General features: G+C 33.9%; 1 protein-coding gene across 2 annotated transcripts in view; it reads right to left on the bottom strand.

The window, feature by feature from the left end:
* Nucleotides 1-23995, bottom strand: part of LOC106665741 (pleckstrin homology domain-containing family G member 3) — a 201625-nt gene that overhangs the window by 77325 nt on the left and 100305 nt on the right. The window contains exon 1 of one of the 2 annotated variants that reach the window (XM_014392419.2): nt 8321-8473. The exons of the other annotated variant lie outside the window; for it this stretch is intronic. Within the exon in view, the coding sequence (XP_014247905.1) occupies nt 8321-8342 (22 nt within the window). The 5' untranslated portion in view covers nt 8343-8473. Of the gene's footprint in view, nt 1-8320; nt 8474-23995 lie in introns of those variants that run through there. 2 annotated transcript variants of the gene reach the window in all.

Below are 23995 nucleotides of genomic sequence, written 5' to 3'. Positions count from 1 at the left end.
GCCGGGATTCGAACAGCGCTAGAGTGGCAAATACGAATCGGCTCTGCCATCGCGGTCCCCTCATTATTATGTATTTATAAGACTAACTTTATGAAAGTTAAATTGTGAGATTTCTTCCTTTAGTCTGTGTGGTGAACGTATCTCACGATCGCCCAAGGCCATCCTGTGTTGCATAGTGCCGTTGGTGTCACATGAATTTCAGCATTTCGCCATCTTCAGCAATTGGTCGATGTGATTGGTCATGTTGCTGTACTTGTCGTTTTTGTTGGTTTGTTTAACATGAAGGAGTGTCGTTCCTGGTTCATTGTGTTATAGGTTATTTTATAAAATAATGTTTCAACTAAGTAACAAAATCATAGGCATATGCTTGCTACAAATTCATTATCTTTTATCTATAATCCCTTGGTTTATTATTTTAATTTTATTTATCTTTTTTTACAGGTAAGCAACAGCAGAGGTCATATGAGCCACTGGGGTGCCGGTGTTATTGAAAAAAATTGAAAAAAAAGCCCATTTTTAAATACGTCGGGTACCGAACCCAGGACCTTTACCTTACAGTGATGAATGCCGAGCCAACGCCTTAACCTTTGCGGCCACCGACACCGTAGTAAAACTTTGTTTTGTTTTAACAAATATTCACTAAAGTTAAATTTCATAACTACTTTATGATACGTGATGATGAGCGTGTAGATAGCTCGATCGGCCTAAGTCAAACTGGTCTTCATAGTCTTGTTGGTTTTGCCTCTCATTTCTACGTTTCGTCATTGTGCCAGTTATTTTCTGCACATAGATCTTCAGTGGCTGGTCTGTGCGTTATGCTGTAAGACATGTCCTACATTTTTTTGGTTTGTATAACGGATGAAAGAAGGTGTCGGGTTTGGTTTATTGTGTTAATAATATATTGTGTAAATACTGACACAACTTTTAAAAAAAAAGGAGTCGAATTGCAAAATTGAAATAGGCTGACCATTGAAGTTGCTGAAATACAGATCAATAAAGCAATCAAATTTTAACGAACAAACAATTAAATAATAATGAGCCTAGTACAATTTCAGTATTTATGTAATTTACTAATCTTATGACGGTTTTTCCATAATTCAAGTCTGGTTCCCTCCTTCCTAAGATTTAAATAAATAAATAAATGCAAGTAAATATGGCGCGTGTTTGAGAATTTTTAGGATGAAAGTTGAGATTTTTCGATCTGGTTCATTGGTTTTAGTACGATTTAATGAGTAATAAACCTCTTGGTCACATACACATCAATGCGAGCCTCTTTTGCTTTCACTATAGTCTTAAAGTTTATGTAAAAAAAATATAACTACGAAAGATCCGAGATAACAAGAGACGAAAGATAACGAATTAAGTATACCATAAACCAATTCTGAGGTTTGTTTTACGGACATTCGTAAATTAACTGTTTCGGAATAAAACATAAAATATCGATGACATCACATTTGAAATCATGCCGTTAAAAGCAAGTTTCAAAACTAAACCGAATCGGTTGAGTTCCGAGTGATTTTTGTCAAAAGGAAAAATTTTAGTGCCTAATCAATTTTACACCTTTTAGTATCACTTAAGCGATATTTTGTGGTATTCGGTGGTTAAGTAGAGGGCAGATAAAAAAACGAGATTTTAAAAGTTCTACGATGATTGATGAGACACCTGAACATTATCGGCCCTAATGAGGTCATTCCATTCTTTGAAGTAAAAGTAAACTGAAAAACCAATGCGGGTCGTTGGAGTATCTTGAACTTTGTGATGTTCTCCACCTTGTAGATCGAGTTAATTTCTTCCTCTTTTCAGCCACATTTTTTTTTAACCATGGACTGTCATCCTAACAATTCATTGATCTATTCTTTTCCAAATTGATAATATAAAATTATTATTATTAAAATTAACACTATTGTTAGTTACTAAGTAGGTGTGCAAGTTATAATATAAATATCATAATTATTTTTATTATTTTTTATGTGTAAAGATAGACTAGAAACAATAAAGGTTCTTTCACAATACTGCCCCATGGATAAATTATAAAATACTTCTCACATATATACTATATAAATAAATCGATGAAAATCAAACCGTTACTCAATTAACCTGTTTAATCAATAATAATTAACGATAAAGGATATTCTTTGGCAGGTAAAATATCTGACATCGGTTTTGATCTAAACTGGTTCGTCCGCCTTTTCGCCGTTAGTCTATAGCTAGAAGGGATTTGCCTTTTTAAGTGGAAGTTAGCCAATCATTATTTGCTTATTTTTTAAAGATCCAAGTAAACGGTAAAATCTCCAAAAATGAGATTTGGGTTAGTACATTAGTCATACATTCGTCTTCTTTAAGATGTTTTAAATTTTAAGTAGTAGTAATAATAGTATGAAAGTGGAAACTGAAATTTCTGAATCTTTTTACGTTTGGTAGGGATACTCTGTTCAAATGGGACTTTTCTGTAGTCAAGCACTATTGCACATCAATTCTTCGAAACACTTCTGGTAGCCCCCTGTGTCAGACGGTTAAAGGCAGGAAAGATTAGTAGAAAGACTTGTCCCACTCAATCATACAATGCTCCACTAAATAATAGACAGGAAGGCCTCAATTCCACATTAAATAAGACCGGTCCTACATTTCGCGGAATGATTCGGACGAACGATCGTATGTTTTTCTCCTCAAAAAGGGGGAGGGGTCCTATTCAAAATTTAGGGTCGCACGCGATAAAACAACCAGGCTTATAATTAATCCCGGGCCGGGTTTTCGAGAATAATTGCACCTTGCGAAATGTACGGTAAATTTTCTTGAACCGTCCTCAGCGGGAGTTGCGTGAACGATAAATGGGTTCTGGAGGTCTTTGGACCACTGGGTCGGCCTCGACCGGTTCAGACCAAGGGTTCAACATCAATTATGTAAATGCTTCGGCATTATTATATATTATTAATAACAAATTCATTCTTTGCCCTATAAGAATAATCGAAAAGAGATAAGAACGACAATACTGACCAACGTTGAATCTCAAAAGTTTAAACTTGTTGAATTTTTTATCATATTCAAAGCCATTGACTTGCTTGTAAGATCAAGCTGGTTTCTTACCAGATTAAAATATATCAATAAATTGCTGGCCACTCGGCAGCAGTGGTCCTCAATTTCCCATGTTCAATCAACTGTTATTACAGAATAATTTAAATAAATTAAGCTACAAGACAAATTTTACAAAGTTAAAGTTTATCAGGGCTGTCGGTCGCCGTTTAATATTGAACTAGTAGTCAGGGCTTCTTGGAGTGAGATGTTGTTTTTGTGTACGCAGAAGAAAATAATAATCAATAAAAATTTAAAAAATTCCAAATTTCAAATGGATTGTAACGATAAAATTAGAAATTTCAATTTTATGGCTGAAAATGAAAACATGTCGATTTGCGTAAATTATGAGAAAGAACTCATTAATTAACAACGGTTCTGAAGCATGTTCAATTGCAGTGCTTCGGTGATTTAACAAACGGTTCTCTCAGACAATAAAGTTATATGTAATCAAGGCCACATGCGACCGTTTTTTGAATTTGAGAGTTTTGCAAAACCGGCACCTTACTGATGTTCAAGCGATTCATCAACTCCAGGAAGTTTGAGGTGTCCAACATTCTGAACGCCCTTCTCGAAGAAGATTACATCAGTATGGACTGATGGCTTTTAGCCACGTTAAGAGAACCAGAATTTACCAGAAACACAGTTGCTCCCAAATCCTCGAAAACACAGCCATTGGTCTTTAGACGATTGGTCTGCTATACTTTTTACAGATGAGTGTAGATTTGCTCTACGATCTCAAGATGAACGTGAAAAAATATGGAGAAGGCAAAATGAGAGATACGAAGCTTGTAATTTTTCCCAGGGCCAACCTTTTCAACGTAGCTCAGTGATGGTGTGGGCAGGAATTTCATGGAGAGTCGCCCAGAGTTGGTTGTTGTTCGTGGAGGGTCTTTGACGGCCACTCGCTTTTTGGATGAAATTTTGGAACATCATGCGTTGCCAAGCCTCGATGAAATCTGCGACAATCCTATTCTAATGCACGACAATGCCGTCCACATGTCGCTCATATTCACCTTCACCAGCATAAAACCAGAGTCTTAACCTGGTCAGCCCGTTCTCCAGACTTGAACCCCATCGAACATTTATAGGATAACATAAAAGTCAAATAAGAGCACGTTCATCATTTCCTGATACACTCCACGATCTTGAAGGGACTCTTCATAAAGAATGGGCTAACCTCCAGCAAAGACATTTCCAGACTGGTAGAAAGTATGCCCAGGCATCTTCGAGAGGCAAAAGGAGGAATTAGGCAATATTGGAATTTTAATTAAAAATCTTAAACAAAATTAAACTGTCCGTCTTTTTTTAATTCTTCATTTTCCTTAGCAATTTACATTTTTTTAAACTGTTTTAGACAAAGACTCAATTACTAAATGTTAGAAAATGTGAAACATTGATTAATATATAAAAATATATACACATCAATTATATTACAAGTTGGTGGAATTTTTTGCCTGTCAGTGTATTTACGTATTCGTAATACATAGGAGAGTAGGTTGTGTGAATCCTTTATAAAAAAAAAATGCAAGTCGCGTTAATTAAATTTGAAGATATTTGATCCTGGAAGGATGAAAATCCGTTATTTAGAAGAAAAAACCTTCGAAGGGTTATTCACATTACACATGTATCGTATCTAGGAAATGCATGTAGTTAAACAGCTAAATAACACCTTATCTTCTTAATCGCTTCGTTTTATCAAGTGTGCTTAAAGATAAAGTTTTAGGGGAAATTGGAGATACGAAGAACGGGAGAATTAAAATATCGGGTCATTGTAACTTGACACTTTTCGACTGGAAACCACCATCAGCTCGAATTTTGCGGCCGGCATTACAAACACTCTTATCCAAGATATCCGGCTTTAATCATCGGCATGATTAAAATGCTAATTATATCGGTCGGAATTTTTTAATGTACTTAGTAAATATTACACAAAGAATAAGGAGAAAACGAAAAAGTTAAGATATAAATAACTTCTATTATTCTTTTGTCTTGATGGAAAAAACTCTTTAAAGACTGATTTAGATAAATAGCATTCAATGTAGTAATTATATCAACAAGAACGTTTATTAAAACATTCATTTGGAATTTTATATGTCAAGACCTCTTGGAGCGTAACGAATCAAGGTCTTTAAAGGTGCATCAAGGTTTTTGGGTCCGCTCACCTTTTTTGTTATTTTTTGCTGTGATTAGTGAAATTATGCAGTTAATGGATTCGCGGATCGTTTTGAAAAATAAAAACTCTTACAATTAATTGTTTAGTGGAACGACCTGTGAGTGAATGAACTGGGTTCTGCAATATTGTAATCCACCTTATTTACAGTTTGAACTTGTTTCATTACAAAATTCTTGTTTTTAAAGCACTTATTTTTTTTAAAAATAAATAGCTCCTTGTGTTATACATGGCAAAAAAGTGGCCACCATTAATATTTTTAATTATGATTATTCAGAAATCGTGAGATGCGGTCTGGTGTGATGTAGGTTTCAAAAAAAAAAATTTCCTTATCGTGCCATCGTTTCGACCTTTATTGCGATCATCTTCAGGGCTCAAAGTGTTTGTTTTGTGCGTAAGTGTGCCATTCTTGAGTGTCGTGTTGAGAGTCATCGACTAACGGTCACTAATCAACACACATTTTTAATTATGTCTTAGGCCCTACCTCCATTGATTGTGTACCAACAATTTTTGGTCCGTTTTAAAGGATTAGAGGTAACGTGCCACATTTCGCATGATAGTTTTATTGTTTGGAATGTGCTCCGTGATCGACATTCTTCTGCTATTGAGATCAAGCAACGACTTCGGAAAGTTAGAAATTTCAATGTCAGTCTATGCACCGTAAGGCGAAGACTTTCAGAAGCTGGATTACATGCGAAAATGCCCGCAACTAGTCCTGAACCTCTGACATGGCACAGAACAGCTGTTTCCAATGTTTGGAGTAGCCAGCATGTTGTCCAAATTCTAAACACCTTTGGGACGAGTTGTCAAAGAGTCGCCCAGTGATAGCAGAGAATTTGCAGAAATTAAGAATGGCGCCGTTGGAGGAGTATGAAAATATTCCAGGGTACTACATTCAAACCCTCATAAAATCGATGCCACGTCGAATGCAAGAGGTGATCAACGCAAGAGGAGGAAATTCTCCGTACTGAATTAAATATTTTCATTGTTTCCATAGCATTTTTGGTAAAAACTATTCTGCTCGGTTAAATTTTTTATTTAATTTTTTTTTAGGGTGGCCAGTTTTTTTGCTCTCAATGTAGAATTCTCCTAGTGACTTCAATGAATTGAATATTAAGATCTGCTTAATCATGGGAGTCGACTGAGAAAGATACCATCAGGTAATGGTTAACCAGTGAAATTCATCAACTGGCATTATCCTCGGCCAAACATCTCCTCAACTCAACACACCCTCGTCGTTTTTTCAGGAATTGATCAAAAAGGGCCAATTTTTAATGACAATGCATCGTAAAGTACAGAATACTGAAAAGATCTTAAAAAAGCAAATTTTGTAAAGCCGCTCCATGGTTTTCTTCTCTTCCTTTTAAACTCCCGCTTAACGAAATATCGCATTAGCATATTTCAATCCATAATGTTTTTGCCGAGGCGAAAGGGAAGACCCGGATCACATCGTCTCAATGTTTACGGCCCCGTATGGCTTTTTATGCTAATCCTGCGAAGAAAGCGGTCTTCACCCGATTAAGGGGGACAATATGATAAAATACTTTTTAACGCGTGAAGGAAAAAAATACATACCCATGAACCAAAGGTTTACGTATTTAAATTAACTGTAGAGACAATATTTTCGAGAATCGAGTTTAAATTTGGATTAGTAAAGACATACAGGTGTAACAATACTTTACAAATATTTACTCTACGATAATCGTGCAGGAATTACATAAGACGTCAGAATTCAATATCGGTGCATAAATGTGAATGACAACATTACATACTAATAACATGTGTCACATGACTTGGTTACTTGATTTCCATGAAGTGTGAATTTCACTGAATAAGAAATAAGATTAATAGTTTATTACCTCTTCAAAGTAATAAATTTAAAAAAAATTCTTCGGCAGCTTTTATCGTTAATCGTTTATGGAAAGTCCGATCGCTGACAGTAATAATTGAATCATACGTTGTTAATCAGCATTGAACAGCGCAATTAATATGAATAATTTTTTGTTAAATTTAACAATTTATTTATTTAGAAATCGATTAACGGCCATTAATCACCACACATTTAACAATTTAAATTTACTATTCAAAAAATATATGTTTTCTGAACTTTAGATTTTTTTTTTTTTTTTTTTAAATGCGAAGTTTCTTCATTATGTGGAGCTTTGAAGTTGGACCTTTTGAAACCTCAATGCTACAAACAATCAATGAACATCTTTACACTTTTCTTTAATATATTAGAGAATGTCGAAAGGAAGACATGTTTTCACGGGTTAATACAGCCTAATCTATTTACAGTAAATTTAAATTCATTGGAGTTTGGGAAGCCTTAAGAAAGAAAAAAAAGTAAACATCGTATATTATGTACATCTAGGAGTGGAGACCGCCTTCTATTGAGATTTTTATGATGGGATTCCTAAGCGAGTTTAACTCAGAAAATACCATTAACATCATTTTTATCGATTATATACGGGTTATAAAATTCAATAGGTGTTCCTTAGAAATTTATATTTATTATTGATGAGTTTTTTCCCCTCGTGGGTGTACGGGGTGCAACGGAAAAATCTACGACCTAGAATCTTTACGAGTTTTATGATGGAAATACGCACTCGAGTTTATACTATATAATTTATACTGTCGATTTAATAGGTCTTTAAAACTGGATTATAGAGGAATTTCTAGCCTCTCTTTCTCATTTTTAGAAGAGAAATACACAATGGCGAATATGAACCTGCTAAATAACCTTTTTGATCCAATCAAATTTTTACTTAAATGAATGTAAATCGCATTTTTAAAATATGTGTATTGTAAAAGATGACGTTTGATATACTAACTAACAACTGTAAGCTAATGTATATCCAGTAAATTTGGAGATACATTTAATTATAAAACCACGCGATGAAAATTGTCCATCGTTTCTATAATCAGAAATAGTGCACCCGTCTGTCCTCAGGGTTTCAAAGCAATAGTATAAAAAGGATAGTTCAATGTGAAACCCCGTCTGATTCATTCATTACGAATGCGGAAAAGACTGTTTTTCTTTTTCAATTTATTTTTTTCATAGGGTAATCATAGACTCACTTGTTCCAGAGGTATCCAACATTTAACGTCTGACAACCCGGTTGGGTGTGAAACACACTTGACACTCAGCAAGACGGTGTACCCTGTACATGGGTGCCTTCAACACTGGCGGTCCTGGTCGTGGACGGCTGGAAGGATAGCCGATCCTTTCGACTCCCACCACTCGGAGCCAGCGGCCAAGAGTGGAAAACAAAGGGACAATCTCCTTGCTCAGCAGACGGTCAAAGGCATACAACGCCGACTCGATTCACCCCGTGAATCAATCTGGAAGCGTGCCTCGACGTGAGGTCAAAAGGCGGCTTTATTAATTTTACAGTTTTGTCTTCTTTTTTCTTTCTTGAAACCAGCACAAGAATGGCTTTACACTGCCAAGGGAGTCTTAAAAGGTGGGGAATGCCGGTTATTAGAAAGTAAGGAACGTCTAAATGTGCCGGTATATATACCAGAATAACACGGTAGACATGACTAGCACGAATTTTGCAAATTCTGTTATATTAGGACGAATATATAGAATTCAAAAACGGCCGAATGTTGGACCAATTTTCGGAGATATCTGTGTCCTTTTTTGAGTGTATGTGGTATTTTCCAGTCTTGGGCTAATTTCAAATATATTCGCAGTGTTTAATCTAACAGTGAGTAATTTGAAACTTGTAGTATAAAAAAATACTAATTTGTAAGATGTTATGTTACACTAATAAAGTAAATAATGACACCTGATGGTCACCAGGTCCTGTTAACCCTCCTAATTTATTTGTAAACACATTTTTCTCAAATCGATACTTTTCTTCATTAAATTAGCAATGTTTAATTAAAAATTAACTATTTTTAACTTCAAATCAATTCCAAACAAGCCTTTTTTATTTCAAAATAATCCGTTCTTTAAAACATCAAAAACATAGATGGTATGAAATATAAGCTTGTTAAGTCAATTTCCTGTATAGTTGAGAATGTTTTTAAAATATAAAAGAATTAGGCTCTTATCAAGGCCATACGAAAATTAATTGCATTTAAAATGAAAAATTTATAAAATTAAATACAAAAACGATTATTCTTTTTAATTTGAGAATTTTTGAAGTAAAAGAAGTTATTTTTTAAATTGTGAAATATAAATATGTAAAGTACAACTGAACACTTAAGATTTAAAAAAAATCATAAGACCATATGAAAATTAATTACAATTTCATATGGATTTCTAAGAGCTTAGTTATTTTATATTTTAAAAAATTCTCAAATATACAGAAATTTTACTTTATTTATATGCTCTTTTATATCTTAATTTATATCTTCTTAGTTTTTTATTACTTTAAAGAACGGGTTAATTTAAAATTAAGTGTTAATTTGAAATGTAGAAAAATTAATTTGAAGTTTTCCAAATTAAAATTTGTCGGGAAAAAACGGAAAACGCTATAAAAAGAATTTGAACAGGTTCAAATAACGCCCAGACAAAAACAGCTAGAATAAGGCAGACCAAAGGACAAATAATCAACATGATCTCTAGGAGATAGTTAGAAAAATTTAGCATATTTTTCTTGTGTCCATTTTTTTAATTAGAGTTCGAAATTGTTGAAATGTAACATAAAAATTATTCAATTTGGCGCGTCTGCAAAGATACGTTGGGTGCAAGCTTTATCCTGATAGAAAACAAATCTCTTTCTATTAACCAATGCTGGTTTTTTTCCAACCGATTGATTCCAGTTGATTTTATCGTTCCAGTTGTGTGCAGTATATACTAGTATTAACGGTTTGGTTGGGCGATAGAAGCATATAATATAAGCAAATAAACTTTGTTAACTTAAGGTTTTCTCCAGGATTTTTCTCTCAGAGCTCTGTTGTAAATGTCTCACTTTTCATAGCCAATTGTCAATCTTTTTTAAACCAGCTGTTTTCAGATGCGTTGGATTGCATGTCTCTACGATGTCTCGTGTTATTGAATGTGCACTATTTGTGACCAAAATTTCAATTTTATCATCAGCAGTTGAAGAATCACCGAGCTCTTGCGCCTTCCAAATTAAAATATTTAAACTGCTGAACCGTTGCTTTCTCCTAAAGTTTCTATACCATACTCATCACAAATTTTCATTGCAATCTGAGCAATGGGTTTTCCGATGTGTTAATAAATCCCCCCCACAAAAAAAATCGAAAAACAGCTATCTTTTGCTCCATTTTAAATGAGCAAAACACGAGACTTCGAACAAAACTGACGAATAAAAACACCTTAAATACTCCCTTTTCAGAGTGTGTAAACAATAATGATTACATAACTGATTCTAATTGCAGACCTTTAACGCAAGAAGAATAAAATCAAATTAATGAAAAACGCTAAGGACCTATAGTACAACCCAACAATTTTTTTACTGTTCATTTTAAATTAAATTTTCATTATTACTTTTCATATTATATATATCTAAGCATATCTACAATAATCGACCAATGATGTCTAATTATAACCATTTGACAAATCTCCCTTGAACATATTTAAACAATATTAATTTTGCAAGAATATGCTACGCTGATCGGCGGGGAAATGACAAACCTGTATGCGGGTCAACGATGGTTCTATGATACGTACAAAAGGGGCACATCAGATAAATAACGATCAGATCAACTACTGAATTTGGCGACGGCCTGACGCTCTTGACAGACCGAAGCAGCAAGGATAGGCAGACAAGGATTATAGAAACACCAAAGTACAAGTATATTCTCTGCAGAACTCAAACAGACATCACAAGGCTTGCTTATTTTTACAACTAATTTGTCGGCGCAAGGAGCCACCGAGAAGAATTCGGCAAGTTGGGGAAACAGAGTAGTAGAGCACGGAATCAGTGACCTAAACCAGAAAAAAGCACAACGCTCGGATGGATGCAATAAGTGATGATACAACATGAGTGAAAGAAATTTACTAAAGAGATGACCGTTGGTGTTTTTCAGCATATAAGGAAGCAGCTATTACTACGATGAAAAAAGCATAATTTTGCTGATGATGTATCGTGGGTTATATAACACCGAACACAATTGATTACACTAGGCGAAGAGGTGCACAAGAATAATCTGCGTATCCAATCGTTCACCTGTGATACTGAGAAATGATTGTGATCGTGGGATTTTCGCTTAATTATTTTCCTGGAATGAATTGTAAACCGGCGTTGCTTAAATCTGACAATGGCAATTATTCCATGAGTAGTTCAATTTTGCAACTTTTTTCTTCGCTCAACTCAATTAAAAATGTTGCCGATTGGAGTATAAACACTGAACACGTTTAACAGATTTATATCTGATAATTCGATATCACCATTGGGAATCAGAAAAAGGCAGAAAAATTCGTGAAAACGTGTTTGGTTACACAATTACAAAACATGCCTTCGAGAAAAAACAGATTAAATAATTGCTTTGAAAATTCACCAGGTGCATATATTAAAAAGAAAAATAACCATAAACAAAAGGCAGTATTAAAATAAAAATAATACATTGATTTAAAATTTAAAATCATACTGATGTGTCTGTTTATGTTTTGATGATTGTCAAATGCGTTTCGGCATCACGATGTGTTAGTGACTGTCAGGGGTCCTTATTAACCATTTAATAAAAAATTGATTAGATTATTTGAATGTAACAATTGCATTAATAATAGCACAAAACAATACGTTAATTTTCCAAAAGGTTTTTTGAGATCAACCATCCTCAAATATAAAATCTTGACAAAGTAGCATTTTTCTTTTAAACGGCAAAATCTATTAAACTTTAACTTTCACTCCTAAATTGTTCAAAGAATCTGTTTTTCCTTTTGTTGATAATTAACCGATAATCGACACGGTGCTAAACCTTCAGTAGAATTGTCTGCAAGTTTATATCATCGCAAATCTGTCTTCTGCAACAGCATATTCTTCGTAACTCTAAAATTTTGTATGTAATAGATATAAAATGACAACCCACCCACATCTGAAAATTTCATAAAAATTGGTCGCATGGTTTCGGGGTTTTGCCAGTTATAAGGAATTGGTCACAGGCAGACAGACGCGGAAGGAAATTTGTTGAGAAAGGTCTGAAAAGCGAAATGCGAGCGGAAATTAGGATTTTGCAGGAGTACTCATTAAAGAAGGTCAATGGAGGTACATAATCAAATTGTTCAGAAAGTTCCAAAACGCAAAATGGGAGTGAAAATTTTAATTTTGTAAGAGAAAAATTGTTCCGATTTCCCGCAAGAATACAAGTTTTCCCTACCTCCAGTAGTTTGATAGGAAAATCATAATCAACGTAAATGACAGTTGCCTGATTGTCAGTCAATTCGTGCAATCAAGATTATAAAAACAAAACAAAAAGCTATAAAAAATTTATACTAAACGTTTAGATTATATTATCAAAGGATATAATATTGTTCCATAAGGAGTAAAAGCTGCATCAGATAACTTGTAGTTTTGGGTTTCAAGGAAGACCGACAAATATCTCGCGAGAAGACCTAAGGTTTGCCTAACACCTTGAAGCCTGTAACCAAAGTCTTAAGTTTCAGAAAAGTTTTAGAAAACATTTTCTTTTCGTTTCGATCTTTATTGATATCATCTTCAGGGCTCAAAGTTTGTTTTCTGTGTAGATGTGCCATTCTTGTGTGTCGTGTTGAGAGTACCAGTGAGATATTAATAATAATAATTTCACCTTGTGGACCTTTGTTTAGATCGTTCGGTATTTCAGATCAATAGTTGTAAATCAGTTACACTTGCAATACATTATATATTATAACCACTGAATCCACTAATAAAATGGATTATATATTACATTATTATTTATCATCTATAATCATTTATTATTTTATTGGTATATATTATTATATATAGTAGATATGAGCGAAGGTATTTTTGATTTATTGACTTGGCGAATGGCTCTCCGGCCTGGAAACTAAGGTGTTAAAGTTCCCACGAAGTATTTGTTTTCCTGGGGACAGGACTGAAATATACAACTCAGCTCATCAGGGCCGTAGGAAGACTTCAGGTACTGTATTCACAAGAACAGGTAAAATAAAACCTGACCCGATGGACCTTTTATTTCCTCTGTATGACCCTTTTCGGGCCAACATCTGCTCTTCCTTTCTTTTATATTTCCTTGTGATTTTAGGTAGCTAAAGATGTTTTTCTTTACAGTAACGCAACTGTACGGTGATTATCGTTCGAATTAGTTCTAGAACTAGTACGGTAAAAGCTCATCAGGTATACGTTACAATTTGTTTAATTTCTTATCGCAGATAATATCTGAGAATAAATTTACAATAAGTAAATACGACTGCATAACAAATATTTGAACCTCAAAGGACTTTCGGCTTGGAATTAGATAGTGCTTCACAGAGACCACCCACGCCGTTATAGTAAACCAACATGCCGCGAATGCTTGAACCAAAGTTCAAAGGAAACACCATTATGTATGAAACATAAGATTTTTCATCATAAGACATAAAAGACATCCAATGTTATCCATTGATCCAGGGAGGATCCTTTACGTAACTGGAAAATTCTTGATGCGTGTAGATAAATATTGATCCGAGGACTATCCATCAATACAAAAAGACTTAAGAAACTTCGGGATCTTTCCGTTAACTTTTGTTTTAGTCTACTGTTGTTCGGTTACAGTACAATTGGGGAATTTATTTCCACCTTACTTTATTTATTGCTATGTTGTTAACGTAAACAAATCGCTGTATATAAAAAACCCTTTAATCCTGACATTACAAATGGTATATGTACTGTTTTTCTTAACTCAACATGTAGTTTATATTTAAGGTGTTTATTTAACAACTTAATGATTGGTAAACTGAAATCAAACTCACATTCAAAATTAAACAAACCTAAATGAGAAAAGCACTCGAGTCTCTTAGGGCAATTGATAAATTTCTTTCCTTGACTACGGGATATCGTCAAATATTTCCACTTTTAAACCTACAAACATTTGCTAGTTATTTTATCAAATGGTGATTGATTGCTGTCAATTTAAGGCTAACCACTCCTAAACCATTTTTAAGGGGTCCCCATTTAGTAAACTATCGTTTTTATTGTAAGTAAATACAGATAGACGTAAAATAAAAAGAAAGGAAAGAGAGAGAGAGAGAGAGAGAGAGTGAGAGAGAGAGAGAGAGAGAGAGGAGAGAGAGAGAGAGAGAGGAGAGAGAGAGAATGAGAGAGAGAGAGAGCGAATGAGAGAGAGAGTGAATGAGAGAGAGAGTGAATGAGAGAGAGAGTGAATGAGAGAGAGAGTGAATGAGAGAGAGAGTGAATGAGAGAGAGAGAGAGAGAGAGAGAGAGAGAGAGAGAGAGAGAGAGAAAATACGAGTACTACAGTTAATGAATTATTCGTAGTAAACAGGGGGCCAACTTGAAATAAAAAGAGAAAACAGAGATAGCGAGGAGATAGAAATATAAATAAAGATAATAAGAACGAAATTGATAGAAAGATAACTAAATAGGTAGATAGAAAAAGAAAGAAAATGAGGGAATGATAAATATAGACAGAGGAGAGTAAGCGAAACCAAAGAAAAGAAAAAAGATGGAGAGAGAGTTGAAGGGTTGGAAAGAGAGTGAGGAGAAAGAGAAAGATGTGTAGATGGAAAAAGAGTGAGAGGGAGAGAAAGGAAGACAGGGTGTGTGTGTGTGTGTGTGTGTGTGTGTGTGTGTGTGTGTGTGAGAGAGAGTGAAGAAAATGGAGAGAAAAGTTTATTTTTCAGAACAACATGCTGAATTTACAATTTTTATCCTTAATTTTAGAATTGCATTTGAATTGAATTAATTTGTATGAATAAGTGGATTCAATTTTTTGTTCGCAATCTTACGTTTTCTTGGTACGTAAATATCTTTTTAAAAAATACATTAGGGTCGTAGAAAAATTGTGCATAGTCGAGGACATGGGGGGGGGGCCAAAACGAAAATATTCACAATTATTTGTGGGTTGTATTGTTTCCATTACTGCCTACGTCGCTGAAGGATAAAATGCTTCGTGGCAGTACACCTTTTGTTTATAAACAGCATTGTTAAATAATTAAAAAAAGATTAAATCATTTATTAATGGCCACCGTCTACTGAAATGCGATATGGTTCATTGTTACTGTTTGTATTGTCCTCCTATTTCAAGGGATGTATAAATAGATTCATTTCAAATTATGAGAATGGTCGTGGATTCTATTTTTTTAACAACCAATTGTGGTCACACAGGACCAGTTTCAATTTTCAGTACATCCTTAAGAGTTATATTTAACTTTTCGTTAAAATTGAAAAAACGAAAATGATACATACAATGACAGTAATGAGATGAGTAATAGGAAGCATCCTGCTTTTTTGGTAATAATGGTTCAATGATTAGATAAATATAAAAAATTACATTGAAATGTAAAATTCATCCCGTACTTTCTGGTTAATCATGTGGGGCCCTTTCAAATAAAACATTTTATTTTGGATATAAATTGAGCAACATCAGGTGAGTTGAATACAGTAGCTTTTTTTTAAGAGGAAGATACATTTTTGAACACATTCCTGACACGGCCGAAACTGGCAGAGTGGGACATCAAGCGGGTGTCCTCTGGATGAATCATCGCCCCACCATTCGGAGGAACGGAGGCCAGTGGACTAGCCAGACAATATCCATCTGACCCTAATTGTACCGACGTCGCTTCTTCAGCTAGGACATTTGTCAATCGGCATCGTCTTTTTTCCCAAAATCGACTCCCTAATTGGATTCTTATCGAACAAATCGGAAACGCGTGTTGTTAAACAGGTAGACGACTAGTTTCACTTTCTAATACACTATGCAAATCCCCTTCTGAAGAAGTCGTTTTTGTTTCGTAACTCCCAACTGGATCCATCGAATTTTTGTTGTTGTAATTTTGTCCTTTGTAAACGTTCCATCATTCACAACTTTATTAATAAAAAGGGAAAAAATTAAACGTTGAATTTATTCGTGCAGTTATAAATATTCTTCCTTTTACTTTCCCTTTACGTACCTTTTAATATTAAAATCCTATCTGACAGACCGGTACGGCCGCATCCCTCAAGGGGCTGCATTTTCTTCTTATATTCCCATTAAAGCGGGTGTCCAAGGACCTCCTTTTCACAATATGCACAGTACATTCCTGTTTTTCCGAAGAAACAATATGCTGTTTTGCCGATGACACGGCCGTCCTGCCATCTAATCCTGATCCTGTCCTTGCTTATCATAACACCCAACTTAAACAAGTCTTGGTCTAGCAAATGGAGAATAAAAATTAACGAATCTAAATCCACCCACATCACCTTTACAGCCCGAAAATCCATTTGTCCTGCGGTTAATGGAAAACCCATTCCAACCTCAGATACTGAGCCCTACCCGAGACTATTTCATCGAAAGACTAACGTGGAATCCCCATATTCGACTGAAAAGACAGGCATTTAACCGACGTTAGAAATTACTCATTAGATTACTAATTGATCATCAATCTAACTTGCACCTTACTAACAAACTCACCATTTACAAGAGACCCTCCTGAGTCCGATATGGACATACAGAATTTTGGAAGTTAACAGAAGTTTGTGGTTCAACAAAAAATCTAATTCCTACAAAATCCAATCAAAAAGACTAATAAAAATATTAAACTGTCCCTTCTATGTTTCAAACCTAACAATCTACATTGGCTTCCAAATCCCACTTTTAACTGGCATTATCACACCTATACAACTTCCACAAAAACCTTCATCCTAATACACTTTTCCAACACCTTTTTTGTACTAACATTCCTGGAAATCTATTTAGAAATTGATTGATTCAATGTGAGGGAGTGTCACGGCTGGGTGACTTCTCCTATCAAATGTAGCATGCTAGATTGACACTATGTCTGTTATCATTTACTTGCGGCCTCTAAAAATCGCAATTGTAAAATTTAATAAATAAAACTTATAAATATATAAAAATGTATGTATACAGGTGAATTTTCAACCTAAATTGGACTATAATCATTATATTTACAAAACCAAACTTTTTAATATAAGTATTTATATTTGCAATAATGATGTTCGTAAACCTCGAAGAAAAATTGAGATAAAAAACAGTTTTTTCTACATATGTATTTTTATTGTTCCTCTCAGAAGTGACCCTAGGTTGGTGCATGAATTGTCTTAAAATACATATAAGCAAGATAAACGTAAAAACTGAACTTTTTTAATGTATTTACATTTACAATAATAAATCTCGTAAACCTCGAAGAAAAAGTGAGATAAAAAGTTTTTTTTTCTTCGTAAGTATTTTTATTGTTTCCTATAAAAGCGACCCTAGGTTAGTGCATGAATTAAAGTCTTAAAAGCCAAAATAAGTGAAATAACCATAAAAGGTTTTTTTTTTTTTTAAATTTAAGCATTTATATTTGCAATACTTAAGATCATAAGCCTAAAAATGAGCGAGATCAATATAAAAACTAAACTTTTTTATGTAAGTATTTTTATATTTGCAATAATAAAACTCGTAAACCTCAAACTTAGCAAGGTAAATAAAAAAACAACATTTTTTACGTATTCACTCTTCCTCATGACTCGTAGGAATTAAAAAGAATTAAATTATACAATTTAATCAGTATATATGTTTTTTGTAACGGGGAATGTTTAAAACCATTTACCTTTAGTGGTTGTTTGATTTAAATTTATACGTACATCATACGTACATTTTTCAAGAAACAAACAAACACCTTCCTGTTTACATCTATTAAATTATTAATGAAATTAGTTCAAATCGACAGACCTAGGTCGCTTTGAATATTTAATTGAACATTTGTACTTTATTCGGAGTAGATAGTTAATAAACTGACCAAACCCTAAATTTGATTTATTAAAATACATTAGGCTTCTTTTTAAGTGATTCCTGCCATAATGGAGGGCTTAATATCCAACGATCTGGGACGAGGGGTCAGAACCACTTACCATACTTTTTTCAAATTAATCTCAAATACTGTTTCAAGAGCTAATAGTATCCAAAATGAAAGACATTTTTTAAAAAAAAAAGGATAGCCTTTAACAAAAGCACAGGCTTACACGATACCAATTTCACACCTGATTGAACAAGTAGCAAGGACATTGTTTATTGTTGACTTCGAAGCAATTTTGATTTTATCCCCTCGGGAGGTGTTACTTTACCGGCCAATGAAATAGATGTTCTTAGTTGGGGGAGAAGTTAGGCAATACACTTCAGCCCTGTAATAAATTTCCTAGTTGTCGAAGGTAAGTTTGATTTAAAGGTGGCAATTTCCCCCTTGGTCTGTTTGCCCTCTGATAGGAAATATGGTAATGTAAGTTCCATTTTGTAATTGGCGTTGCGAACCTTTTATAGAGTTGAGAGGAGAGGCAGGAAGCAATCCTTTCGTGTACGAATAAGAACAGGACGATGAATTTACTGTTATTTCAAAGGAATTCCATAAGCCGACTTTATTTTAACATTTGTCCCATTATGTTTTTACATCATAATATTTTACGATTCGTCAATTTATAAAAGGTATTTGTCAAATTATCAAGATTTTTTTGTTTGGGCTACGTAAGTGTATTTTATCCAACAAACTCGTCCCAGGACTGAATGATAGTCGTTGGAAGTATGTATGGACATGGCAGACAAACAACCAAAGAGGGAAGGTACTAACATATAGCGGGGCTTAAGAAGGAGGAGGTAGGCGCCTTCCCTTCCCTAGATGGAAACAGACTACAGGTTATTCTTAGACTCCCGGTTGTTCCTACTGAAGTCCTCACAGAGAAATCTCAACCGGGAATTTTCGCGTCTTTGATAAATTTTCCAAGACATCGGCGACAAAGAGAAACTAACTACTTTTTAGAATATAAAAGTCATCACGAATTCGCCAGGGCTTCCTTTGATAACGTCAATTTTGGGCGAAAGGGCCATGATTAGCAATTCTCCACCGTATTTTAAAATAAAGACATAGGGAACTCAGTTTGCGGTTTAAGATGAGTACCACAGACCTACCTGGTTGTGGTTAAAGCCCCGGACTTTAACTAAGTTTATGCAGTTTTTCATATTGTGCAGGGCTTAATAATTATTAAAACATATCACAACCATATCAACAAACTTGATTATAATATACATCTACTATTATTGGAATTATTTAATAAATTTAAAATATGTTGACTATCAGATATGTGAATAGGATATTCAGAAAACAAGAATTTAAGGGGGAAAACATAAAAAGAATTTTCGCGGTTTTCCTATTTTTCTGCGTAACATTTTTATGGCATTTAAATAATGTAACTTGAAGGTCTTTCTCACCATGGTCTGCTCATTGTCGTATGCTTCGCATGCCAGAAACCTTTTGTCGTTTATTATGACCTCATTGGTCTGTCTGTTATTTTGTCAATCGTGTACTTTTTACGTTTTAACAGAGTAAATGCAATTCAAAAATATTCAGTCTGTCCGCGTGGCTATTGAATGCGGCGTTACAGTATAAAGGACAACAAGATTGAGTATGGCAAAGAAAAACTACGATTATGACGACAGACAAAATAAGAGGGACTGGGCAGACCCACAACAGGTTTCACGATTATTTTATTACTGTAATTTTAAGAACACCAAATAGCTGCTTTTATTAACTGAAACCTATGGACCTTTGTTCTATACTACATACAAATTCTTCCATACCTACTAAACTTAAGATACGTAAGGAATCTCGATAAACTGACAATTTACAAAAACGATAAACAAGTTGTAAAGCACAATAGTATAATCTACAGTAAACCAACAATGTTGACACCTTATCACAATAATTTACATAATAAAGACAAACCACTGAATATGGTGGAATGCCGAAACACAGAGAAAAGCAACGAGCTAGAAAGCTGATAGGAACGATCCGGTGCGATCGACCTATAGGTTCACCACCACGCTTACCTAGCAATGCCATCAGAAGATCGATAGGCGAAATCTTTATGCGTGCTCAAAACGAGCCAAAACAGCGATTTGTCTTATTTTTTGTATTAAAAAACTTATTAAATTCAAATGTTATATGAAGAAAAAGTATTTCGAAAGTACATATCCAAGCTTTCCTTGTCGAAATGTATATTCATACCACAGCCAAACAATGAATTAAAACCTCTTGAAATACCAAAGTAGGCGTCAATACTTTTCATGTTTTTTACAATATATTCGTGAAAATGTAAATAATTAAAAATTACCATGAAAAGAAGAATTTTATTAAAATATAATTAGAATTGATTGTTTCTTAAGGTTTTCAAGCAACTATGGAACCTCATGAAATGTCGTTGTGCTATCAGTTAAGGATAAAAGTGAAGGACCTTTCGAGATTTTCGTCTACTAAATATACTACGTGTTCAGGTATTGTTTTGGAGTTACTGTTCGTGATCAATTACGATGCACTGATTTTTTAAAATGCCAAACATATGTAAAACGGCATAGTTGGAAGATCATTTGTTTCAAAGTGCTTTGATTGAATTCACTTGGTGAAATTAAATTTTTTACTTATTTATCCTTCCTTTTTAATTATTTTGTGAGCACGTCCAAGTAACGAACAAGTAGTAAGTAGCCCAAAGCCTGGCTATAGTTTACGAAGTAGCAGACTTGCACACCAGATCGAGGTAGTTTCACAGTGTGCTTATTACTCAAAGCTCTGAATTAACAAACTTGCGTCAGAATTTTTTGTAACTTGACGTGGCTTTAACGCGATTAGTTCAATTTGCATAAATAACCCTTTTGTGTTATTTCCTTTATTCAATTTCTTTAAAGTACACAATTACATGAAAACCTTAGATACGAAAATATCCAATTTAACATACAAATCTGGCGAATAATAGATGTCGATTTGCTTGAATGTTCTCATTAAAAAACATAGTTCGATAATTTCTAAATTGCTTGTTTATCATCGTTCATCATTCTGCCTACGATCTATCCATTCATTGCCAGGACGTGCCCTAATGTCCATAATTATGATGCAATGGAGTTGATTTAATAAAGCCAGAAATCAGTAAATATCCAGCAATTTAGCGTGCCTTTCTAAGCTTTGCTCGACCAAAAGGGAATCGAACCGGAAAACGGATTAATCAAGTGTTTTCCGGGTTAATTTGTCCAGTGCATTTTTCAAGATACGATCTAAGATCTTTCGACAAGTCTTGAAACGTAGAAACGACTGTACAGATTAAACGTTGAAAATAAAGAGTGGTCTGTGCTGAGAAACAAATTGATTATCGGCCCTTATGATACTACAAGGTCTTACTACTATAAACTGTTTTTCGATAGCAAAAATATAAAGTGAAATAAGGCAGCGTCCTTCAAAATTAATAGACACATAATCTGTTTCAGATTTTTTCTCTTTTTTTAATTGAAAACGTTTGCCCAAATCATTCAGTACAGCCACACTCTTAATAGCTTAAATAAAATCGTCTACAGACTCCTCCCATTTATCTTAAAGTTATTTACATTTTTTCAAAGGTATTTTCTTAAATTATTAGTGTTTTTGGCTTACGTCAGCACCGTCAATATAAATTATACGCAAACAACGACCAATAATTTTTGTTTGCTCTGTTAAAGGATAAAAATAAGAAATGTCCGAAAATTTCCAATTTTTTTGTATAAACGCTAGGAAAATATAGATCTTTCATAAATTATTTCTTGCTGATTTTGTTGTCATAATTATTTTTGAAATAATGTTCAAAATAAATTTTTAACTTTAGTTATTGTGAAAACCATATTGTTACCAATTCACAAGATTATAGTAACTTAATACAAATCGATACCACTGTCAGTACGAAAACAGCAGGAATCCGAACTTTTTTATAACAAAAGGCAAGGCACTAGTTCTTCTTCTTGAAGAAATGCTTTTAAAGAATCTAGAAATGAACCAATAAATCATTGTTTCCTTATATTATTATTCTTTACAATTCATACACTTTTTTCCAAAATTAAAGATCCCATACCAATAACAAATAAATCTGACGTAATCTACAAGATCAACTGTTTAAACTGTCCGGCAACTTACATCGGTCTTACATCCCAATATCTGGACAAGAGAGTAAAGCAACATATCTATGATTGCAAAAAACCTAAGCAAAATCCTACAGCACTCGCTACCCACCATCTTGAACACCAACACAATTTCGACTTCAAAAATCCAAAAGTATTACACACAGAACAAAACAAACATAAACGTAATTTCTTAGAAATGGTTTATATCAACAGAGATAAACACAGCATCAATTACAGAACAGATACATGTAAACTCAGTCGCAGCTACGCCAATATCATTAATCAAATTCAATACAGATAACATACCTATATCATCACATTACATTCCACACATCAAATACTTTTCACATAGTCTAATTTTCCAACAATTTAGCTTTCCTTTTCCTATTTATCCCCTTTCTATATAATCCTGAAAGGATAATCTGACCGAACCATTACCTTATTTTTTCCCTTCGTCGGCTCATTTCACCTCAAAGCAGCCGACGCCTTATACAAAATGTCTTTTCTATACCGACATCCTTCCCCACCCCTTCAAAATCTAACGTATATAAACAGAAAATCTCACTGGCACTCTCGACACGACACGCAAGAATGGCACAATTACCAGAAGACAAACACTTTGAGTGAGTAGAAATACTTTGATTGAATATCAAAAAAATATATTTTGCATTGTATAAATTCACTTTTCCACATCCAAAATGTAATTGAAATATGTAAACTATGTTTGTAAATCCAATTTATCCTCAATAAAGATCGAAACGTTGGCACGATAAAGAAAATGTTTTTCTGAAACCTACATCACACCAGACCGCAACTCACGATTTCTAAATAAATATCGATTAACGATTACTAATCACCACACATTATTCCTTATTGTTTCCTGTTATTATTATTCTTTATTGTTTTTGTTATCCTATTGTTTCTTTATATTAAAAAAAATAAAAATACAATAAATCTAGGTTTATCGAGATAGAAAAAAAGAAATGAATACAACATCGATATTTTTGCGTATAATGTTCGCTTATAGTCTATAAATTCTGTTCTACTTTACAAACAGAACATACGTTACATTCATTCGTTTATGAGTAACTTTTGTTATTAGGAGTTGCCTCTATAGTTTGAACTATTTCTGGGACTAGTCTAGGTGAAGTCAAAAGCCATGATTTTAAAGAGCAACTGTTGCACAAGATCTTTTCTCCTAAAAAACAGAATTTCTAAGCTGTAACTATCTTGGATCAACTAAGGAACAAAAATAGCTAAACAATAAACGAAGGGCACATAAAAGTTTGTAGTGGTTCCTGACAATATTTAATAAAGTACAGAGTTGTTTATACACGAATTTCTAACACACTGTTCACATATATTATAACATTTCTTTACTAAAAAATGTTCAACTAATTATTTATTACTTACTAGATTTTCTGAGCACTATTGTTGCAACCATCTACTAGCGCATTAAGCTAACAGTCGAAGCTGGAGTAACTTCATAATCTCATAACATGATTTGTTTCTTAGATTACAATAGTGCTTCAATAAATCGTCGTATTCAATTTATAATATTTTATAGTATTTCAATATTTCGTCAGTTTTATCGATATTTTTTAATTCTAATTTTGGGGTCCTGCCGATTTAAGGAAATCCATGCCAACTGAGACCAAACCACATCCCATTGTGGATTAACCGTATTGTATTTATTTTCCCAGTTTTCTT

Source organism: Cimex lectularius, unplaced genomic scaffold (genome assembly GCF_000648675.2).
Source record: "Cimex lectularius strain Harlan isolate CLEC.00 unplaced genomic scaffold, Clec_2.1 scaffold83, whole genome shotgun sequence".
Taxonomy (NCBI): Eukaryota; Metazoa; Arthropoda; class Insecta; order Hemiptera; family Cimicidae; genus Cimex; species Cimex lectularius.
Note: the sequence above shows the minus strand (reverse complement) of the source record. Positions and strands in the feature narration are given on the sequence as shown.